General features: G+C 40.4%; 1 protein-coding gene across 2 annotated transcripts in view; it reads right to left on the minus strand.

Annotated features, from left to right (window-relative positions):
• Positions 1 to 16,850, minus strand: part of LOC141777744 (contactin-associated protein-like 4) — a 168,494-nt gene that overhangs the window by 101,125 nt on the left and 50,519 nt on the right. For both annotated transcript variants that reach the window (XM_074652267.1, XM_074652266.1), the window contains exons 3-4: positions 10,803 to 10,996; positions 4,161 to 4,308 (exon numbers count right to left, since the gene is read on the minus strand). In XM_074652267.1, coding sequence (XP_074508368.1) covers positions 4,161 to 4,308; positions 10,803 to 10,996 — 342 coding nt within the window. The remainder of the gene's footprint in view (positions 1 to 4,160; positions 4,309 to 10,802; positions 10,997 to 16,850) is intronic.

A 16,850-nucleotide genomic window follows, 5' to 3' on the forward strand; every position in this document is an offset into this window, starting at 1 on the left:
ACATCCAGCAGAGTGAATTGTGTTAACATCATCATTCATTTGGAGTCGTGTTTTTGGCCAACTGATGAATGTAAGTCCAATATTCACTCTCTTTAAGCTCGTTTCGACCAACTCCTCTCTTTACGTTAACCACCTGCTCGCTAACTGTGTCTATCTGCCCTTTAGTGCTGACTAGGTAGTATGCAGTGAGGTTATCACACCTTTTTTTTTGTTGCTGAAAACGGAAATCATGCTGACGAGAGCGGTGGGACTGAACCAAAACAGTAAAGTTGTGTGCTGGAAAACCAAAACAACGAGCTGAAAGATGCTGAGGAGACATACAAGCAGTCATGTTTCATTGTTAATATAAAAATATTGATTTTAGCTGCTTAAACTATCAAACCTGTAAGTGCCTGAAACTCAATTTCCCCAGAAGGGACATGGAGGGCAATATTTTAGATGGGAAGGGGAAAAAAAATACGTACTTTTGTGTTCTCTTCTGCATCATCCTAAGAAATAATTTACTTGCAGCAACAACATTAGAACTTCCGGCCCAAATCCTTCTGAATAAAAGCTTTGTCTCTACACGTTTACTGACCTGAAAAGAAAAATGTGGCAAAAACTGCAGAAATGATCTATTAAAAATACTCTTCATGACCTTTACCATGTCCTCACATTATCATTTCATCTGTAGCTTTGCAAGGAAAAAATATGTCAAAATCAAACTGACATATAAACATGTCACTTTTTGTTTAAAGGGACTGTTTGTAAGAATCAGAAATGTCTTGTTAACAGCGACACCTGTGGCCGTTAAGTCAACGAAAGTCAGCGTTGGGCTCGCGCTTGTGCTCGCTCTACATAGACATGAATGAGCATCGCTCAAAACAGTGAGGCGACACACGTCAGCTAAAACCACAATATCACTCTATATTTCAGCTGCTTGGCAGTAATGTTAGCTGACCAGACGAAGGTCTCTCCATGAATCAATGCTGATCCTAGTGTTGGCTTTTCCTGCCTCAGACTCCCGACCGCAGCCGGAGGGAACAGGGGAGACACCGGAGTTTTGGTCGGAGACGATAACGTTTCTCTCTGCGGAGCCCCGTCACTTCACAAGACACGGGAAACCTCTGTTGGTCTGGAGGAGCTGCAGCAGTTATTTCTGCACAAACGTCCACTGTACATTCACTAGATATTCTCAGAACTAAACTAACTCTTCTGCAGTGTGGAGTGTGCGTGCATGCACGTGAGGTGGAGCGAAAGAGTGAGAAGGAGCGCGGTGTGTGAGTGAAGGCAGGCAGAGGAGCAGAGTACAGCAGAGACTCCGGTCCTGGAGACCAAAGCTACACTGCTACGGCCAACACTGTTTAACAGACGGGCTTCACTAGATACAACCAAGAGGTTTTGGCGCTTCACTGTAGTTTGTGTTGGAGTCTGAGTCTGAACAGCGTAGCCACACGCGAGCGTGCATGAGACACCGACCCGGATTGATTTATACGTGTAAGAAGTTACAAACTGTACCTTTAAATTAACTTAAATAAAAATTCTTTTTTGATTGGGGACATGTGCATGCAGTGACCGACAGCAGTGGTGTGATGTCTGTGGTGTTAGTTCTGTTGACTTTTTATCCGTTTATATAGATGTGATTGATTAAGTGTGAACACCTGCGACTGTTAGGGAAACCCTGATCTGACAAAACACATTGTGAAATGTTTTGTTGTGTTGTCTCAATAACAGACAAATACCCACTATACATTTATCACACTGTGGTAAACTGTTTGCTGCTAACAGCTATATTTCAGCTCCCTTCGGTATATTGCATTTGTTTTTCCGAGGAGGATTCTGCTGTGCATGCTACATTAGTTTACCGCCAGGAAAACCAGGAGTGTCCTCTGCCAACCGCCACGCCTGATGATGAACATATTACACTAATATATTGTATTCCCTGTGTCCTTAAATAACTCGATAATATTTCCAAACCTCTACAGGCTATTTATCAAAATCCATCTTTTAAATGTTTCTCTTAATCCATCTTCTTCCAGAGGGGACACAGTTCTAAGGGACACAAAATGGCTTTTATCATAAATCATCTTTCCACTTGGTGAACTAATATGATGAATTAGTGCCGGGGGTGTCATGTTGCCTCGGCGTCCCCGCATCTGGACCTCTAAATGTATCGAGTATTTCGAGTATTTTCAAGTTTTCGAGGCCACATGAGTGCAGGGCAAACTAACATGATATGTGGGTGTCAAGTGGAAGTAAAGCTGTCAGTATCCTCCTGAAATATAAATCTGGAGGCTACATAAGGCTGATAACTTTGGTGATGGCCTGACTTCTCCTCTAACGCCACCATTAAGTTGACTTTATTGTTTTGAGTGAAATGTCTCGACAACTATTGGATGGATTGCCATGAAATTTGGTGATATCTTCATCTAGTGCCACCAGCAGGTCAAAATTTCAATTTGTCCAATGAGGAATAGCGTAACTCAGGCTGTCAATCGATTCAAAGATTTAATCGCGATTAATCGCACATTTTTTATCTATTCAAAATGTACTTTAAAGGGAGATTTGTCAGGTTTTTAATACTCTTATCAACATGGGAGTGGACAATATACTGCTTTATGCAAATGTATGTATGTATTTATTATTGTAAATCTATCACAAACACATAACAATGACAGATATTGTCCAGAAACCCTCACAGGTACTGCATTTAGCATAAAACAATATGCTCCAATCATAACATGGCAAACTGCAGCCCAACAGGCAACAACAGCTGTCAGTGTGTCAGTGTGCTGACTTGACTATGACTTGCCCCAAACTGCATGTGATTATCATAAAGTGGGCATGTCTGTAAAGGGGAGACTCGTGGGTACCCAGAGAACCCATTTACATTCACATATCTGGAGGTCAGAGGTCAAGGGAAACCTTTGAAATTGGCCATGACCGTTTTTCCTCGCCAAAATTCTGCGCAAGCTTGGCGTTATTTAGCCTCCTTCACGACAAACTAGTTTTCACTCCAGTTTCACTGCAAGCTTTTGAAACCTGTTTATTTGTATTGGTGACAAGTGAAATGCCTGTGTGTCACCCCTTTGATATACTTTACTCCCTGTTTCACAAGAATCAGCGGTTTAATACAAACATACTTCTTTTATTTTCAAAGCTTCTGTCAGATAAAAGGGGGAACCAGAAATAATACAGACGCTAACAGCTACGGATAGAACACAGGACAAAGACAGTCCATATGGAAAACATGTTTACACATTCATATTTACTGTTTGATAAATGTATTTCAGCATATATGTAAATGTGTGGAGTTGTTTTTGATATTCATGAGGTGTGTTTTTATGAGGGACAATATAGGGAACAAACGGCCCTGAGGACAGAAATGAGGGCAAAGACACAGCAGGGAATTAATGCTGAGAGGACAAATTATTACAAACAACTGCTTCTTCAACCGAGTCATGAAGACAATGAAGAAGATGATGAAGAATGAAGAAGATGAAGAAGATGAAGAAGATGAAGAAGATGAAGAAGATGAAGAAGATGAAGCGGAGACATAATCAAGGAAAATTGAATGCATGTGAATTCAGGGTCACCCTAAACTCTTAGGAGACACAAGAGCGGCGACACTGATATTTGTTATTTATTAAAAGCGGAATAATTAATAATGTGTTTATTGGTTAAATCATTTTCCATGGAGCCATTACTGATAAGAAAAACTGCAGCGCAAGTCAGAACCCGTTTCTGTGGGATGTGTGTTTAGTTCATTGTGTTGATGCTGGGGGCTGATACTGCCGATATGCTGCGATGTATCTGAGAAATTAAAAGGAAACCATTAACACAATATGTTTTGTATATGTGTTGTTTTTACTGTTAATAAGAGAGGTGAGAGTGTAAATTAGTTGTGAAATATGGAAGTACATCCAAGTAAAGGCGGCCGGGGAGCGTTTGTTGTTCTTAGTGTCTAAAAAAAACGAATCGGTGTGATGTGTAATGAGTGTTTCTTTTCTCTATATATTGATTGGTGAGCTGTTGACTCACTCAGATTACTCAGATGCAGTGATTTGTTGTTGTTAAATCCTGGAGGACGGTAAACAAACTCAGCAGGTCATTTAGATGAAACCAGTGCCACCAGTGTCTCTAGAGGGTCCAGTCAGTTCAATAAAGACGATAAGACTTACTGTAAGGACATCCGTATGTCTCCAGCCGGAGTCCGATCCTCCCGCTGGGGTTCCAGTCCAGAGGAATGAGGCGGAGGAAGCAAGCGATCGCCGGCTGCTGCAGTTTGTACTGAACCACGCTGTCTGCATTACTGTTACCTGGAAAAGACTGAAAACACACAAACACAATGAGGACTTGTTCATTATCCATCTGCATTACTGCTACCTGGAAAACACACATAGAAAGAGTTCAGCACAACTATGTTTAAAACCAACACAATCATATACTCTAGAACTCAAACTACTTGCAGCTGTGTTTAACTTAAACCTGACTTTATCCGACTACGATTTACACTGAAGTTTAAACAAAGCCACTGTCTGCAAGTCATAAATAAATTAAAATATAATGAAACAATGAAATGCTTTCAGTCTACTGGAAAAATAAACAATCGGCATGATGTCTTATCTTTATTCAGGGAACTGTGTCATTTGAAAAATGAAAAATGCTGCCTTTTATGAAAGCAAAGCAAAAGAAACATAAACTGAAAGAAACTTAAAAGGTACAAAGAGAACTAATCTTGACCTATTAAGTTCAAATTTTAACTTTTTATATCATAACTTTGACTTTTATGTCGAAAGTTTGACTTCGTAAGTCAACATGTTGACGTTTTATCTCATAATTTTCATTTAGCATTTATTTTCTCTTTTATTTTTTTTATTTTACTGGCAGAAAGGAATATTCCATAAATTCCTTATTTAAATCGTCAGGTAACATTATTTAGTGTGCATACCAAAAATGTTTCAATGTTACCACCCTACATGTAGGACACTTTTTTAACATTCTCAGTGCCAGTGTGCCTTCAGGCTGGCTTTCACTAAAAGATTTTATAAATCTTAACAGATGTTGAAAATGTGAGAGAGCCCACACTTTAACGACATGTTCTGTTAAATTGAACAGTTTTGTTCCTATAGTGTGTGGTGAGCAGCACACCACACTCTAAAAGATTCCATTCATGAACATCAAGAGTCACGACTCAAAAAAACGGAAATCTCGCAAAATATCTTGCGATCAAACGTGACTCTAGTGTAAACGAACATGGCGGACATGTCCTCTGGGTTCCCCTCACACAACAGAATATCCCATCATAAATATTGAACATGTTTTATATTTACGATTTGAGATCGGTGCTGATGGGGGGATGTAAAAAACATTCTTAATATACCTCCCACCACAGGAATATCAGGAGAGATTATCTTAATAACCATCAAAACATCTGGGCTTTGCTGCCCATTGTCGGGAGGGAGAATCAGGCCCAGAATCGGCTTGATTCTCGTGTAGAGTGTACCCGGCATTAGGCAGAGTACCTGGGATAATGGGTATCATTTTGAACCTTGTGATCTAATTGTAGGCAAAGCTGTCATATTTTTGTCTGAATATATATCCTGCTTTTAGTTTGTGGGGATGTTGTTGGATCAAATTTTTGGGAGCTTGCAAAATCCATTGTGCCGACTACAGCAGTCTCCTGGATCAAAGTCCGACCAGCAACCCCTGACCTCCTCCCTAAGATACTTTGTGGTCCATCCATCCATCTTCAACCGCTTATCCGGGGTCGGGTCGCGGGGGCAACAGCTCCAGCAGGGGACCCCAAACTTCCCTTTCCCGGGGCCACATTAACCAGCTCTGACTGGGGGATCCCGAGGCGTTCCCAGGCCAGAGTAGAGATATAATCTCTCCACCTAGTCCTGGGTCTTCCCCGTGGTCTCCTCCCAGCTGGTCGTGCCTGGAACACCTCCCAAGGGAGGCGTCCAGGGGGCATCCATACTAGATGCCCGAACCACCTCACCCGGCTCCTTTCAACGCAAAGGAGAAGCGGCTCTACTCCGAGTCCCTCACGGATGACTGAGCTTCTCACCCTATCTCTAAGGGAGACGCCAGCCACCCTCCTGAGGAAACCCATTTCGGCCGCTTGTACCCGCGATCTAGTTCTTTCAGTCATGACCCAACCCTCATGACCATAGGTGAAAGTAGCAACGAAGATTGACCGGTAGATCGAGAGCTTATCCTTCCGGCTCAGCTCTCTTTTCGTCACAACAGTGCGGTAAAGTGAATGCAATACCGCCCCCGCTGCTCCGATTCTCCGGCCAATCTCACGTTCCATAGTCCCCTCACTGGCGAACAAGACCCCGAGGTACTTGAACTCCTTGGGGTAAGTCATGCTACTTCCACCTTTTATCCTGACAAACAACAGACATCATCCACATGACCACAAGAGGTCCTTTGTCAAGAACATGTAAACGTAGGCCATATGATGTGCTTGGATAAATGACCAAGGCTGTTGTTTTTCTGGTGAGAACAAACTCGTGTTGTAGTGTACAAAAGTAGACCAAAAAAGAAAGATGTCGAGTGTATTGTCACCTCAAAGCTACGAGCCAAACAGAAGTACCTTCAACTCAAATGAATGTTGAGGGAAAGGACAGAGTCTCATTTACTTTTAGAAAGATGACGTGAATTCTTCAATATCTGCCTTTGACGAGCAGAAAGAGGGAAAGAGACATGATGAGAGAGATTAACTGTGAATGGGAGAAAGAAAGGAGGAGAAACAATAAAGAGAATCAAAGGGAAATGACAGAGGGCCAAATGAAAGAAAGATCACATGGTGAGAGAGAGAGGGAGACGAGCAACAGTGTTAGGAAATGAGAAGAGGAAATAAAAGGGAGGGAGGAAATTTGAGAAGAACGGAGAGAAGTAAAAAAGATCAGTGCTCGTGTCCTCATCCCCTCCAGGCAGGAGGAAACAAACCGATAAAGAGGAGAGAGACTATAAAGAAAAGATGGATTGCTATATTTTCAAGCACCTACAGGCTTTTGAAAAAAAAAAGAGGTCGGAGAGAAAGAGGAAAAGAGAAAGCAGGATATTTCCTCCCTGGTCTCCAGGCCTCTAAGCTATAAGCAGAAGCCCAGTAGAAGTTGATCCAGCAGCTCTGCCATCAACTTTCTCCTCTGACAGACTCCGTAAGCTCGACTCACTAATACCACAGAGGCTGGGAAACACTTTGAAACGTGCTCAGTTTATGCAGGGTGTCAGATGAGTGTGTTTTTAAGCTGAGAGAAGTGGTTCTCTGCTCTCTCAGAGACCATCCTCAGTGCTGAGATTAGCTGGATTCCCTCCATGTGAGGAAATTGCCTCGGCTCTACTTCTAATCAGAAGCTCCTCTCTGCACCACTGGTGGGTTTGCCCTGTATAAATGTCCATGCAAATGACAGGGAAATATTACACTTTTTATATATTTGTTGCACTATTTGATTTGGTACGAGGCTCACTGCGAGCATGGAGGTAAGAAACTCAATTGGCTCTCTGTGCTGACAGGATACATCACCGTGTCTGCTTTCTACACAAATACTTAGTATTCCCGTGGCGGCATGCTGAACCATGTACCATCACCACAGTGGGACCGATACGAGTCCAACACGACACTTGTGCGACAGGAAAACACTGAAGAAGTGTTCTGTGTCCAGCAGGAAGTGGGAGGTGATGCCTCGCTGCCTCTGCTGTCCATCTGACTGATTTCTTCATTAATCAGCTCTACAGAGACCAGCTGAGCTTTTCCACCTTTATACAGGCGACAACCTCCGGGTCTGAGAAGTGAAGCCAGTGTGGAAGTGCCTTAAACTTGCATTCTCTCTAACAGCCAGCAGGGGGCGACTCCTATGGTTGCTAAAAGAAGTCTGATTGTATAGAAGTCTATGAGAAAATGAGCCTACTTCTCTTTTGATTTATTACCTCAGTAAACATTGTAAACATGAGTTTACGTTCTCAATCTCTAGTTTCAAGTCTTCTTCAATACAGCATGATGTTCATTTAGTAATTGATAATCCCATTTAGAGTCAGATAGACCATAAAGCAGGGGATGCTTTAGGGCGGGGCTACCTTGTGATTGACAGGTTGCTACCACAACGTTGCAACGTCGTCTGGGAGTTGTCCGTGTTTTTGCCTTAGAACTTTAACCCTTTCGCAGTGTGTTTTCACTTCATGATAGTTAATTACAACATTTTTGGTCGCCCAAAAATATCTTATTCAGTGTTTAGTTGTTCTTAGCTCCACCTTCTTGCGTCACTTCTGTTTGCAAAAAAAACAGGATGCGACGGCCAAAATGCCAAACTCAAGGCTTCAAAACCGTAGTCCACAAACCAACGAGTGACGTCACGGTGACTACGTCCACTTCTAATATACAGTCCGTGCTTTCTTGGCTATGTTGTGCCATATTACTGCCATGTTGTTACTCGTGATCAGTGGTGGAAGAAATGACCTGCTAGTGTAGAAACACCATCAGTAAACATTATAGTCAGGTAGAAGTAAAGGCCTTGGTGTGACAATGTACTAAAGTCAAAATGTATTGACTGTTGGATTTACTGGATGTGAACAAAACCTGAGTAAACACTCAACAGTTAAATCTATAGTGAGGGGTATATTGAGATTGGGAATGTGAGATAAAGGACAGAGCTCAAACTGGATGCAACAGGCAGGTCTATAGATTTCACAGGTTAGATGTTAGTTTCACTTCATGTCGTCAGCCTGTAAAGTATTCAAAATGGCAACCTATGTTGTCAGTGTCAGGTCAACAGGTAAGCAAACTCAAAAGCTTTCTTCCTGTAGAGAGTGTGAATATAAAGCACTTTAAGCTGCTTCTGTGTGAGAAAATAAACTTGATTGTGCAAAGCAAATGTTAGTGTGTCTAAAGGCTTTAACACACCGGGGCTTTCATTTTGTGCGATTCATTTGTAGGTCAATATGTTTTTTTTAATTCATGTTTTTGTCATAAATACTTTCACACAGAATGGGAATATTACGCGGCGAAAAAGCAATGCATTTTTTTCCGGAACCGCGAATGAAAGCATCAACCAATCATGTGGAACGGACAAATTCAAAACTTACACTGTAGTGTATAACAACACGGAGGCGCTGAAGTCCTGCCCCAGGACGGCAAACTTTATTACTCCTTTCAACCCCTGACAAAGGCAGCGCAAACCAGATCCACTCTTTCCGTTCTTATCCTTCACAATAAAAGCTCTAGACATACAGTAGACACTGCTTAACTGTTTACCAGAGGCAAAGTCACTCAGAGCATTTCACTAAAAGGAAAGTCAATAAAATAGCTTAGGCTATACAACAACTGACCTCAGACAGACTGTCAGACGCTGCTGTGGGTGTTCTCCTGGTAGTTCATCATCTGCCTGCACCAAACTATTTGGTTATTCGGTTATTAAAAAAGTGTTCCACAAAATTGGCGCTAATTTGCATCGCTGCCAGCATGAACAGTTTTGATGCGTAATATTCGCAGGGGAGTATTTCGCATTTTCGTATTGTATATTTGTCAAACCCCCAGTGTGTGAAGGCCTTCAGTAGTAGATGTGAGGGTAAGGCTGCTGAACATTTATAGGGAATTGATCATATACTGCATATCATTTTTGAAATATGTTAATTAGGGCTTTCAAAGTTAACGCGATAATAACCTGTTACACAAATTCGTTTTAACGGCACTAATTTCTTTTACGCATTAACGCAATCGATCTTTCGGAGGTTGTAACTCAGTTTTAAAGCTAGAGTGAAGATACTGGTTATATATTCTCATATGAAACTACAAAACCTAAGGACTTGATACCAACCATGTCATACTGGCTTGTCGCTGTTAATTGATTTCCAATAATAAATATACACATACATTTGCATAAAGCAGCATATTTGTCCACTCCCATGTTGATAAGAGTATTAAATACTTGACAAATCTCCCTTTAAGGTACATTTAGAACTGATAGAAAAAGTGTTAATAATTGCGATTAACTATTTCAATCGATTGATAGCTCTAATGTTAATAAATTAGACATTTCTATAATTTTACAATTATTAATTACTATAAATATTATTATTATTATTATTATTATTATTATTATTATTATATAATTAATTCAATACTGCATATATCTGGAAATGTGTTTGTAATAAATGTAAAATTACATACAGTATATCATCAAGTCAAATCCTATACACGGTACATGTATGAGCAGTGTTATTATATTTCCTTATAATAATAATAATGTAATAACTTTAAGTAGAGTTCCCCATAAAGAAAGTGAAGGATAAGCTGTTATTATACAGATAATCTGTGTTACTTTGTATTCAATCCCACTCTTTAACATCATTCAAACGTTTGTACCGACCGCAGCAGTGATGGAAGAAATCAGCATGTTTACTACCTCTTTAAAGAGTCAAGAAGACAAAGTTGACACTGAGTACCAGACAAAAACAAATAAATAAAACTAAATGGTGCCACTTGACTGCCTCTCTGTTCGTGATCAGCAGTCTCAAGTGTTTTGTCAACAGGTCCGCAGAGTCAGCAGAGCTTCAGCGCTGCTTCATACATTATAAATGAAGAGATAAACTCATGATGACTCACTTTATCTGTCCAGGGCAGATGGAGCCACATAGCACTGCTAAACAATACATCACTTCATATGAACAAAACTAAACAAAATATGATGATGTCTATGAATCCCTGAGGAGAAATAGAGTCAATACAAGACCAAAGAACAACAGAGTAGCCGTAACTATTTGTTTGAATGGATGGAAATAAGTTATGCACTGTGGTGCAGTCAGTACGGACTCACCTCTATACTGTCCTCCTGTCTGTACTGTTTCCAGTTGTGTCCCGTGTCGCTGAACATCAGCAGGTACGACGTCAGCCAATCAGAGCTGCCGTAGCGGCCCTGAGTAGCGACGGCGGTGATCTTGGTCCGCTCGCCCAGGCTGACCTCCAACCACTGATACCTGTCTGAGGTGAGAGGAGACCAACCTCCAGCTCCTGCAGGGACAGAAGGACACAAACCAGCATGCAGAAGTGATTTATTACATTTCCATTTAGCTAGGAGGAGATGAAAAAAAGCTTTGGTAGATGCTGGAAAAAGGAATTGCATCGCTCGACCTTTCACACTGAACGACAATCACACTTTTCTGTTATGAAAGCCGAATGAAGGAAATTGATTGAACCACAGCAAAAAGCTTTAAATGTATTTTGAAGCTATAATGGGATATTTGAGGGACTTTCCAGATGAATTTAAATCACTCTGATTTGCTTTGTGACCCACAGTGGCATCAGGAATTAGTTTCTTTTCATATCTATCTGAGAAACAAATGAAAACATGCAGTACAATCAGCATTTCATATTTCACTTGTCAAAGCAGCAGAGCTCCAAAAACTTCAATCATTTGTGCCCAAAAATCTGTAAAATAACAACAAAAATCAAAACAACATATTTTATAAGAAAGTGGTCTCAAATAATTAAGAAAAAGAAAGCATTCCTTATTCTGTACTGTGGCCTTAAAGGAGCAGTGTGTAGGATTTACTGACATCTAGTAGGGGTGGGAAAAAAATGGATTCTGAAATAGATTTTTTTTAATGCCATAATCAATATATTTGCTTCATTTGAGTCTATGCGGAGGTAGAAGGAAGTTACCACTTTCAATGTTGTAGTCTGAGTAATGTGACGTCACATCCCTTATAAATTAAAAAGAAAATAGCACAAATTTGTCTTTAGTTTTTAAAAAATTAAATAAATCCTTCCTGACAATGACTGATATATTTGACTTCAGGACATCTCTGACTACATACATGCTGAAAATCAAACATTTTTACTCTATCAATTAAAAGATTTTCCAAAGTAAAGTCCCTAGAAGTGTATGATTCATTTTTTCCCCATGGTCTAGTGTTAAATAAGTTAACAAAAATGAGTTATTAGTTAATTAGGAGTTACTAAATAGTTTGGTGCGACATGTTACTACTTCCGGCGCCAGAGCGAACGGCAGCCTTTCCATCTATCTATCTATCTATCTATCTATCTATGTAACTATCTATCTATCCATCTATCTATCCATCCATCCATCCATCCATCCATGCATCTATCCATCTATGTATCCATCCATCCATCTATCTATCCATCTATCTATCCATCTATCTATCCATCCATCCATCCATCTATCTATCCATCTATCTATCCATCCATCTATCTATCCATCTATCTATCTATCTATCCATCTATCTATCCATCTATCCATCTATCCATCTATCTATCCATCCATCCATCTATCTATCCATCCATCTATCTATCCATCCATCCATCCATCTATCTATCTATCTATCCATCCATCCATCCATCTATCTATCCATCCATCCATCTATCCATCTATCCATCTATCTATCCATCCATCTATCTATCTATCCATCCATCTATACATCCATCTATCCATCCATCCATCTATCCATCCATCCATCCATCTATCCATCTATCCATCTATCCATCCATCTATACATCCATCTATCCATCCATCCATCCATCTATCTATCCATCCATCCATCTATCCATCTATCCATCTATCTATCCATCCATCTATCTATCTATCCATCCATCTATACATCCATCTATCCATCCATCCATCCATCCATCCATCTATCCATCTATCCATCCATCCATCTATCTATCTATCTATCTATCTATACCATTCTCTTAACCACTATTATCAAAACATCAAATGACGGACTATCTTTGGGAAAGCTACTGTATATTGCAGGTCACTGAGTTGGCCTCAAAGTGGTGTTAGCTCATGATAATTAAAGTAGAATAAAGATAGAAGCATATTGAGGCTGATATAATTTCCCATAAACAATAATGTGGTGACAAGCATTGATTAGTTTAACAGTACCCCTGTTTTACAAGGTGTATTCTTTGTGTCATCAATAAACAAACTGTGTTGTGATTGGTTGTGCTCTGGGTCATCAGGTTGAGTTGTGTGTGTGTGTGTGTGTGTGTGTGTGTGTGTGTGTGTGTGTGTGTGCGTGCGTGCGAAACCATGCACACTGCACACATTGCAAGTGTAAATGTGGGGAGGGGGGGTGTTGACAGAAGTCTGCTTGGACAGATAAACTGTGGATTGATCGAATGGGCTGCTGCACAATAAAGACTGGAGTAGTAGGCAGTGCTTGTGCTTGTGCTTGTGTGTGTGTGTGTGTGTGCATAGGAAAATACTTTGTCAAGCCAAAACGACGACTCAGAGCTTAAACACCATATGGGCAGATTGTGAAGGAGGAGGCAGCTGACCAGCGTCCCACTGAGCACACACACACACGCACACGCACACGCACACGCACACGCACACGCACACACAGAGTGAGAGTCCGGATCCCCTAACAAACACAAACACACTGAAAGCTGCTGAAATGCTACTTGACTTTATAAAGACCATTCAGATCTCTTCCTCCCAACAGCAGCAAGCAAATATTGCGTCCAAGCTGTAAATTACAAGCATGACATGTTCGATATTAAAGGGACTGTTTGTAAGAATCAGAAATGTCTTGTTAACAGCGACACCTGTGGCGATAAGTCAACGAAAGTCAGCATCCTGTTGCTCGCGCTTGTGCTTTCTTATCTTTCGCTTTCTGTTTGTTATGGTCATGTGACTTGTTGCCGGAAGAGACAACGTTGGAAACGTGAGTAAGAGTTGGAGTGCTGGTGTTGTCAGTTCGTGTGTTGGACTACAGAAAGCGGAGCTTAGTGTTATCTAAAATATTCTCAATGTCACGGCTGAATATTTAGCTGATTTCGACAATGTGGAGGCAACAGGACATTTGTCAAGGAGACTTCTCCAAGCGAGACACACAATAACAAACAGAGCAGATCAAGTGAAAGGTCAGAAAAAGGTTTTATTTCTCCTTAGGGTTCTTTCCATAATGGTATCAGAACAATCTGAGCCTGTCAACGGCTAAAACAAACACTTTTATTGGCTGTAAACAGTGTCTCTATTAGTCACTTAGACAGAAAAACATGGGAGAATAGGGTCCAGGTTGAAAAATACCAAAGTTATCCTTTAATGTCCCTGAGGGGCAACTTGCAACCAGCAGTCAATAGTTGTAAATATTAAATACAACTATGAATAAATAATAGCAATTCATATAATACATACACACACACAAACACACACAGGTCAACCCCCATGTCACTGTTGTCATAGTACTGGTTCTGAACACATCTGTCCTTCAGTCTCCTTGACCCTTTGGTTTAGAGCAAAACATCTCCTCCCCAAGTTGTCCTTTCAACTAGTGACAACATGAGGTTGAAAGTCCACTTAGACCAGGGGTCAGCAACCTTTACTATCAAAAGAGTCATTTTAGGCAAAAAAATAATCTGTCTGGAGCCGCAAAACATTTGAGCATTGTTGAAGGTAACACAGTTTATAGTCTAAGTATATAGTATATAAGTCTAATGCAGTGAGGGACAAAGAGACAAATGTACTACGGAGTATTAGGGCCACATTGAGGGAAAAACATCTGAGATTTACAGAATAAAGTCAGAATATTAGAGAATAAAAGTTGTGATATTACGAGAATAAAGTCATAACTTTACAAGAAAAAAAGAAAATGAAAAAAATGACTACTTTATAATACTATGACTTTATTCTCATAATACTACGACTTTTTTTCTTGTAAACCTATGACTTTATTCTCGTAATATTATAACTTTATTTTCATAATATTACGACTTTTTTCTCTTTAACTTATAACTTTATTCTCGTAATATTACGACTTTTTTTCTCCTTAAGTTATGACTTTATTCTCATAATACTACTTTTTTTCTCGTAAACCTTTGACTTTATTCTCGTAATATTATGACTTTATTTTCTAAAGCTCAGATTTATTTATTTTTCCTCAATGTGGCCCTAATACTCCGTCTTACCGTCGTACCATAGACCTACAACAATAATGAATAAAAATGAAAATGTAAACACAAAACAGTTATTCATTTCCATTTTTAAAAATCCACAGGGAGCCACTGGAGAGGAGCTAAAGAGATGCACGTGGCTCCGGAGCCGCAGGTTGAAGACCCCTGACTTAGACCAACACCTTGTTCTATGAAAATTCATGTTGAAATCTACTGTACAAATTTCTCTTACGTTTTCATTAGTGCCACCGTCAAGACACAATTCTCACTCTAACTCACATGAAATAGAAATATCTAATGGTCGGTCTGATATTAAAATGTAATGAGTGCATGGACACAAGATACTGAAAGGTTTTATCTCATAATATTAAACTTGTAGGCAACTTCATGCTTCCAAAATTGAACCCTTTTGATGATCCACCCAATTACTTTTTATGAGTCTGTATGGTGCCACACTCAATTTTGTGACTAATAACAGTGTTGGAGCATTTATGTGTCTCTGTCTGACTCTAGTTTACCAAGATGCAGCTCATACAAACAGAGAATGAGACAAACAACATCATCGCTACTCACAGTTTTCCTTAAATTGTTTCTTGAAATTGCCAATTTGTGATGACGGTAACATCCGTCTGAAATCCTCACTTATGTGTTGATCTAATAGTTAGCTTTATATGGTTATATTAGAGCATATATTCTCCCCCTGAGTGTCATGTAAGTTGAAAAGGGCAACAGTTGGAACTGTTGTTGTTGCTCTGAACAATGTGTGGTGGCAGGCGGAGAAAAGCTCAGCAGTGAAATGAATGGGTGTCGGTCTGGCTGCTGGTGGTGCCTGATCTTTAAAGAGCTAAAGGCCAAAGCTAATAAGCACTTGACTAACAGACGTGTCCAGTGACAGGAGAACAGAAAAGAGCAGACACTTTGACCTTTACTCATGAAGATTAGACTGGGGAAGAGAAGAGGGAGGAATCCGAGGGAAACAGCTCAGACACAGAGAGGCGTTACAGAGATTTACTGCGTCCACCCTGACACTATCACTGAAAGTAATGTAATTGAGGTGAACTGATGGCTGATGGTCCCAACACTTTCTGTCACGGCTGTCACTTTAAATCAAAGAGATCGCCATGGTTTGTCTTCCCCGGTGTCTGTCAACCAGGCACCGGATCTAACCATCCATTGAGAAAGGTAAAGAATAATGGATGCCAGGAGTGTGACATCACTGGTCAGACGGCCAAACACAGGATCAGGGAATAGGGACACCTCGGGGACATATGGGAATGTAAAACCACATCAATAGAGACACATGTAGGGCTGTCCCGAATACCAATTTTTGAGCTTGAATCTTTGGTGAGATATATTCGAATTCGGCGCGGCGTGGTGGGCTAAGATTTTCTTGCGTCTGTCTGTCGGTCTCTGTAACAGATATTTAACTCATTTTAAATTGTCATTTTCTAAAATGTCCTTGCGGAGCTGTGGTACGGTGTTCCGTACACTTCTGTACACTACGGCCCGTAAAATGCCCATTTGAAAGCATTTATTCAACAAAGGGTAATATATTTAACAACTTGTGATAGCAGAATAATCATTTCATACAGACTACAGTACTGTGAGAAGCATGAAATTAGTTGAAATGTACATTTTCGCTGCTCTAGTCATCTAGCTGCAGACAGGACTGGAGCTTCACCTCCGGCGCTGTGGGGGCACGGTGCACCTCACAAACTGACTGAAATCTCACAAGAACAAATGGAGGAGGTCTCTGACTGGTCAGGAATGAAAGAGGGGGAACTGAAGATGACACGCATAGAAATGTTATGCACGATCTGGAAGTATTTATTCAGCGATCGGCGGAAAAATGTCATCTGTACGGAACATGGTTAGTGTACAGAATATAGATAGTGTATGTTAGTTGGGCTATAAAGAGTAGCGGAGGAGAGACATTGGGTCCTTAAAA

The sequence above is a fragment of the Sebastes fasciatus genome, chromosome 11 (genome assembly GCF_043250625.1).
Source record: "Sebastes fasciatus isolate fSebFas1 chromosome 11, fSebFas1.pri, whole genome shotgun sequence".
In the NCBI taxonomy this organism is placed as follows: Eukaryota; Metazoa; Chordata; class Actinopteri; order Perciformes; family Sebastidae; genus Sebastes; species Sebastes fasciatus.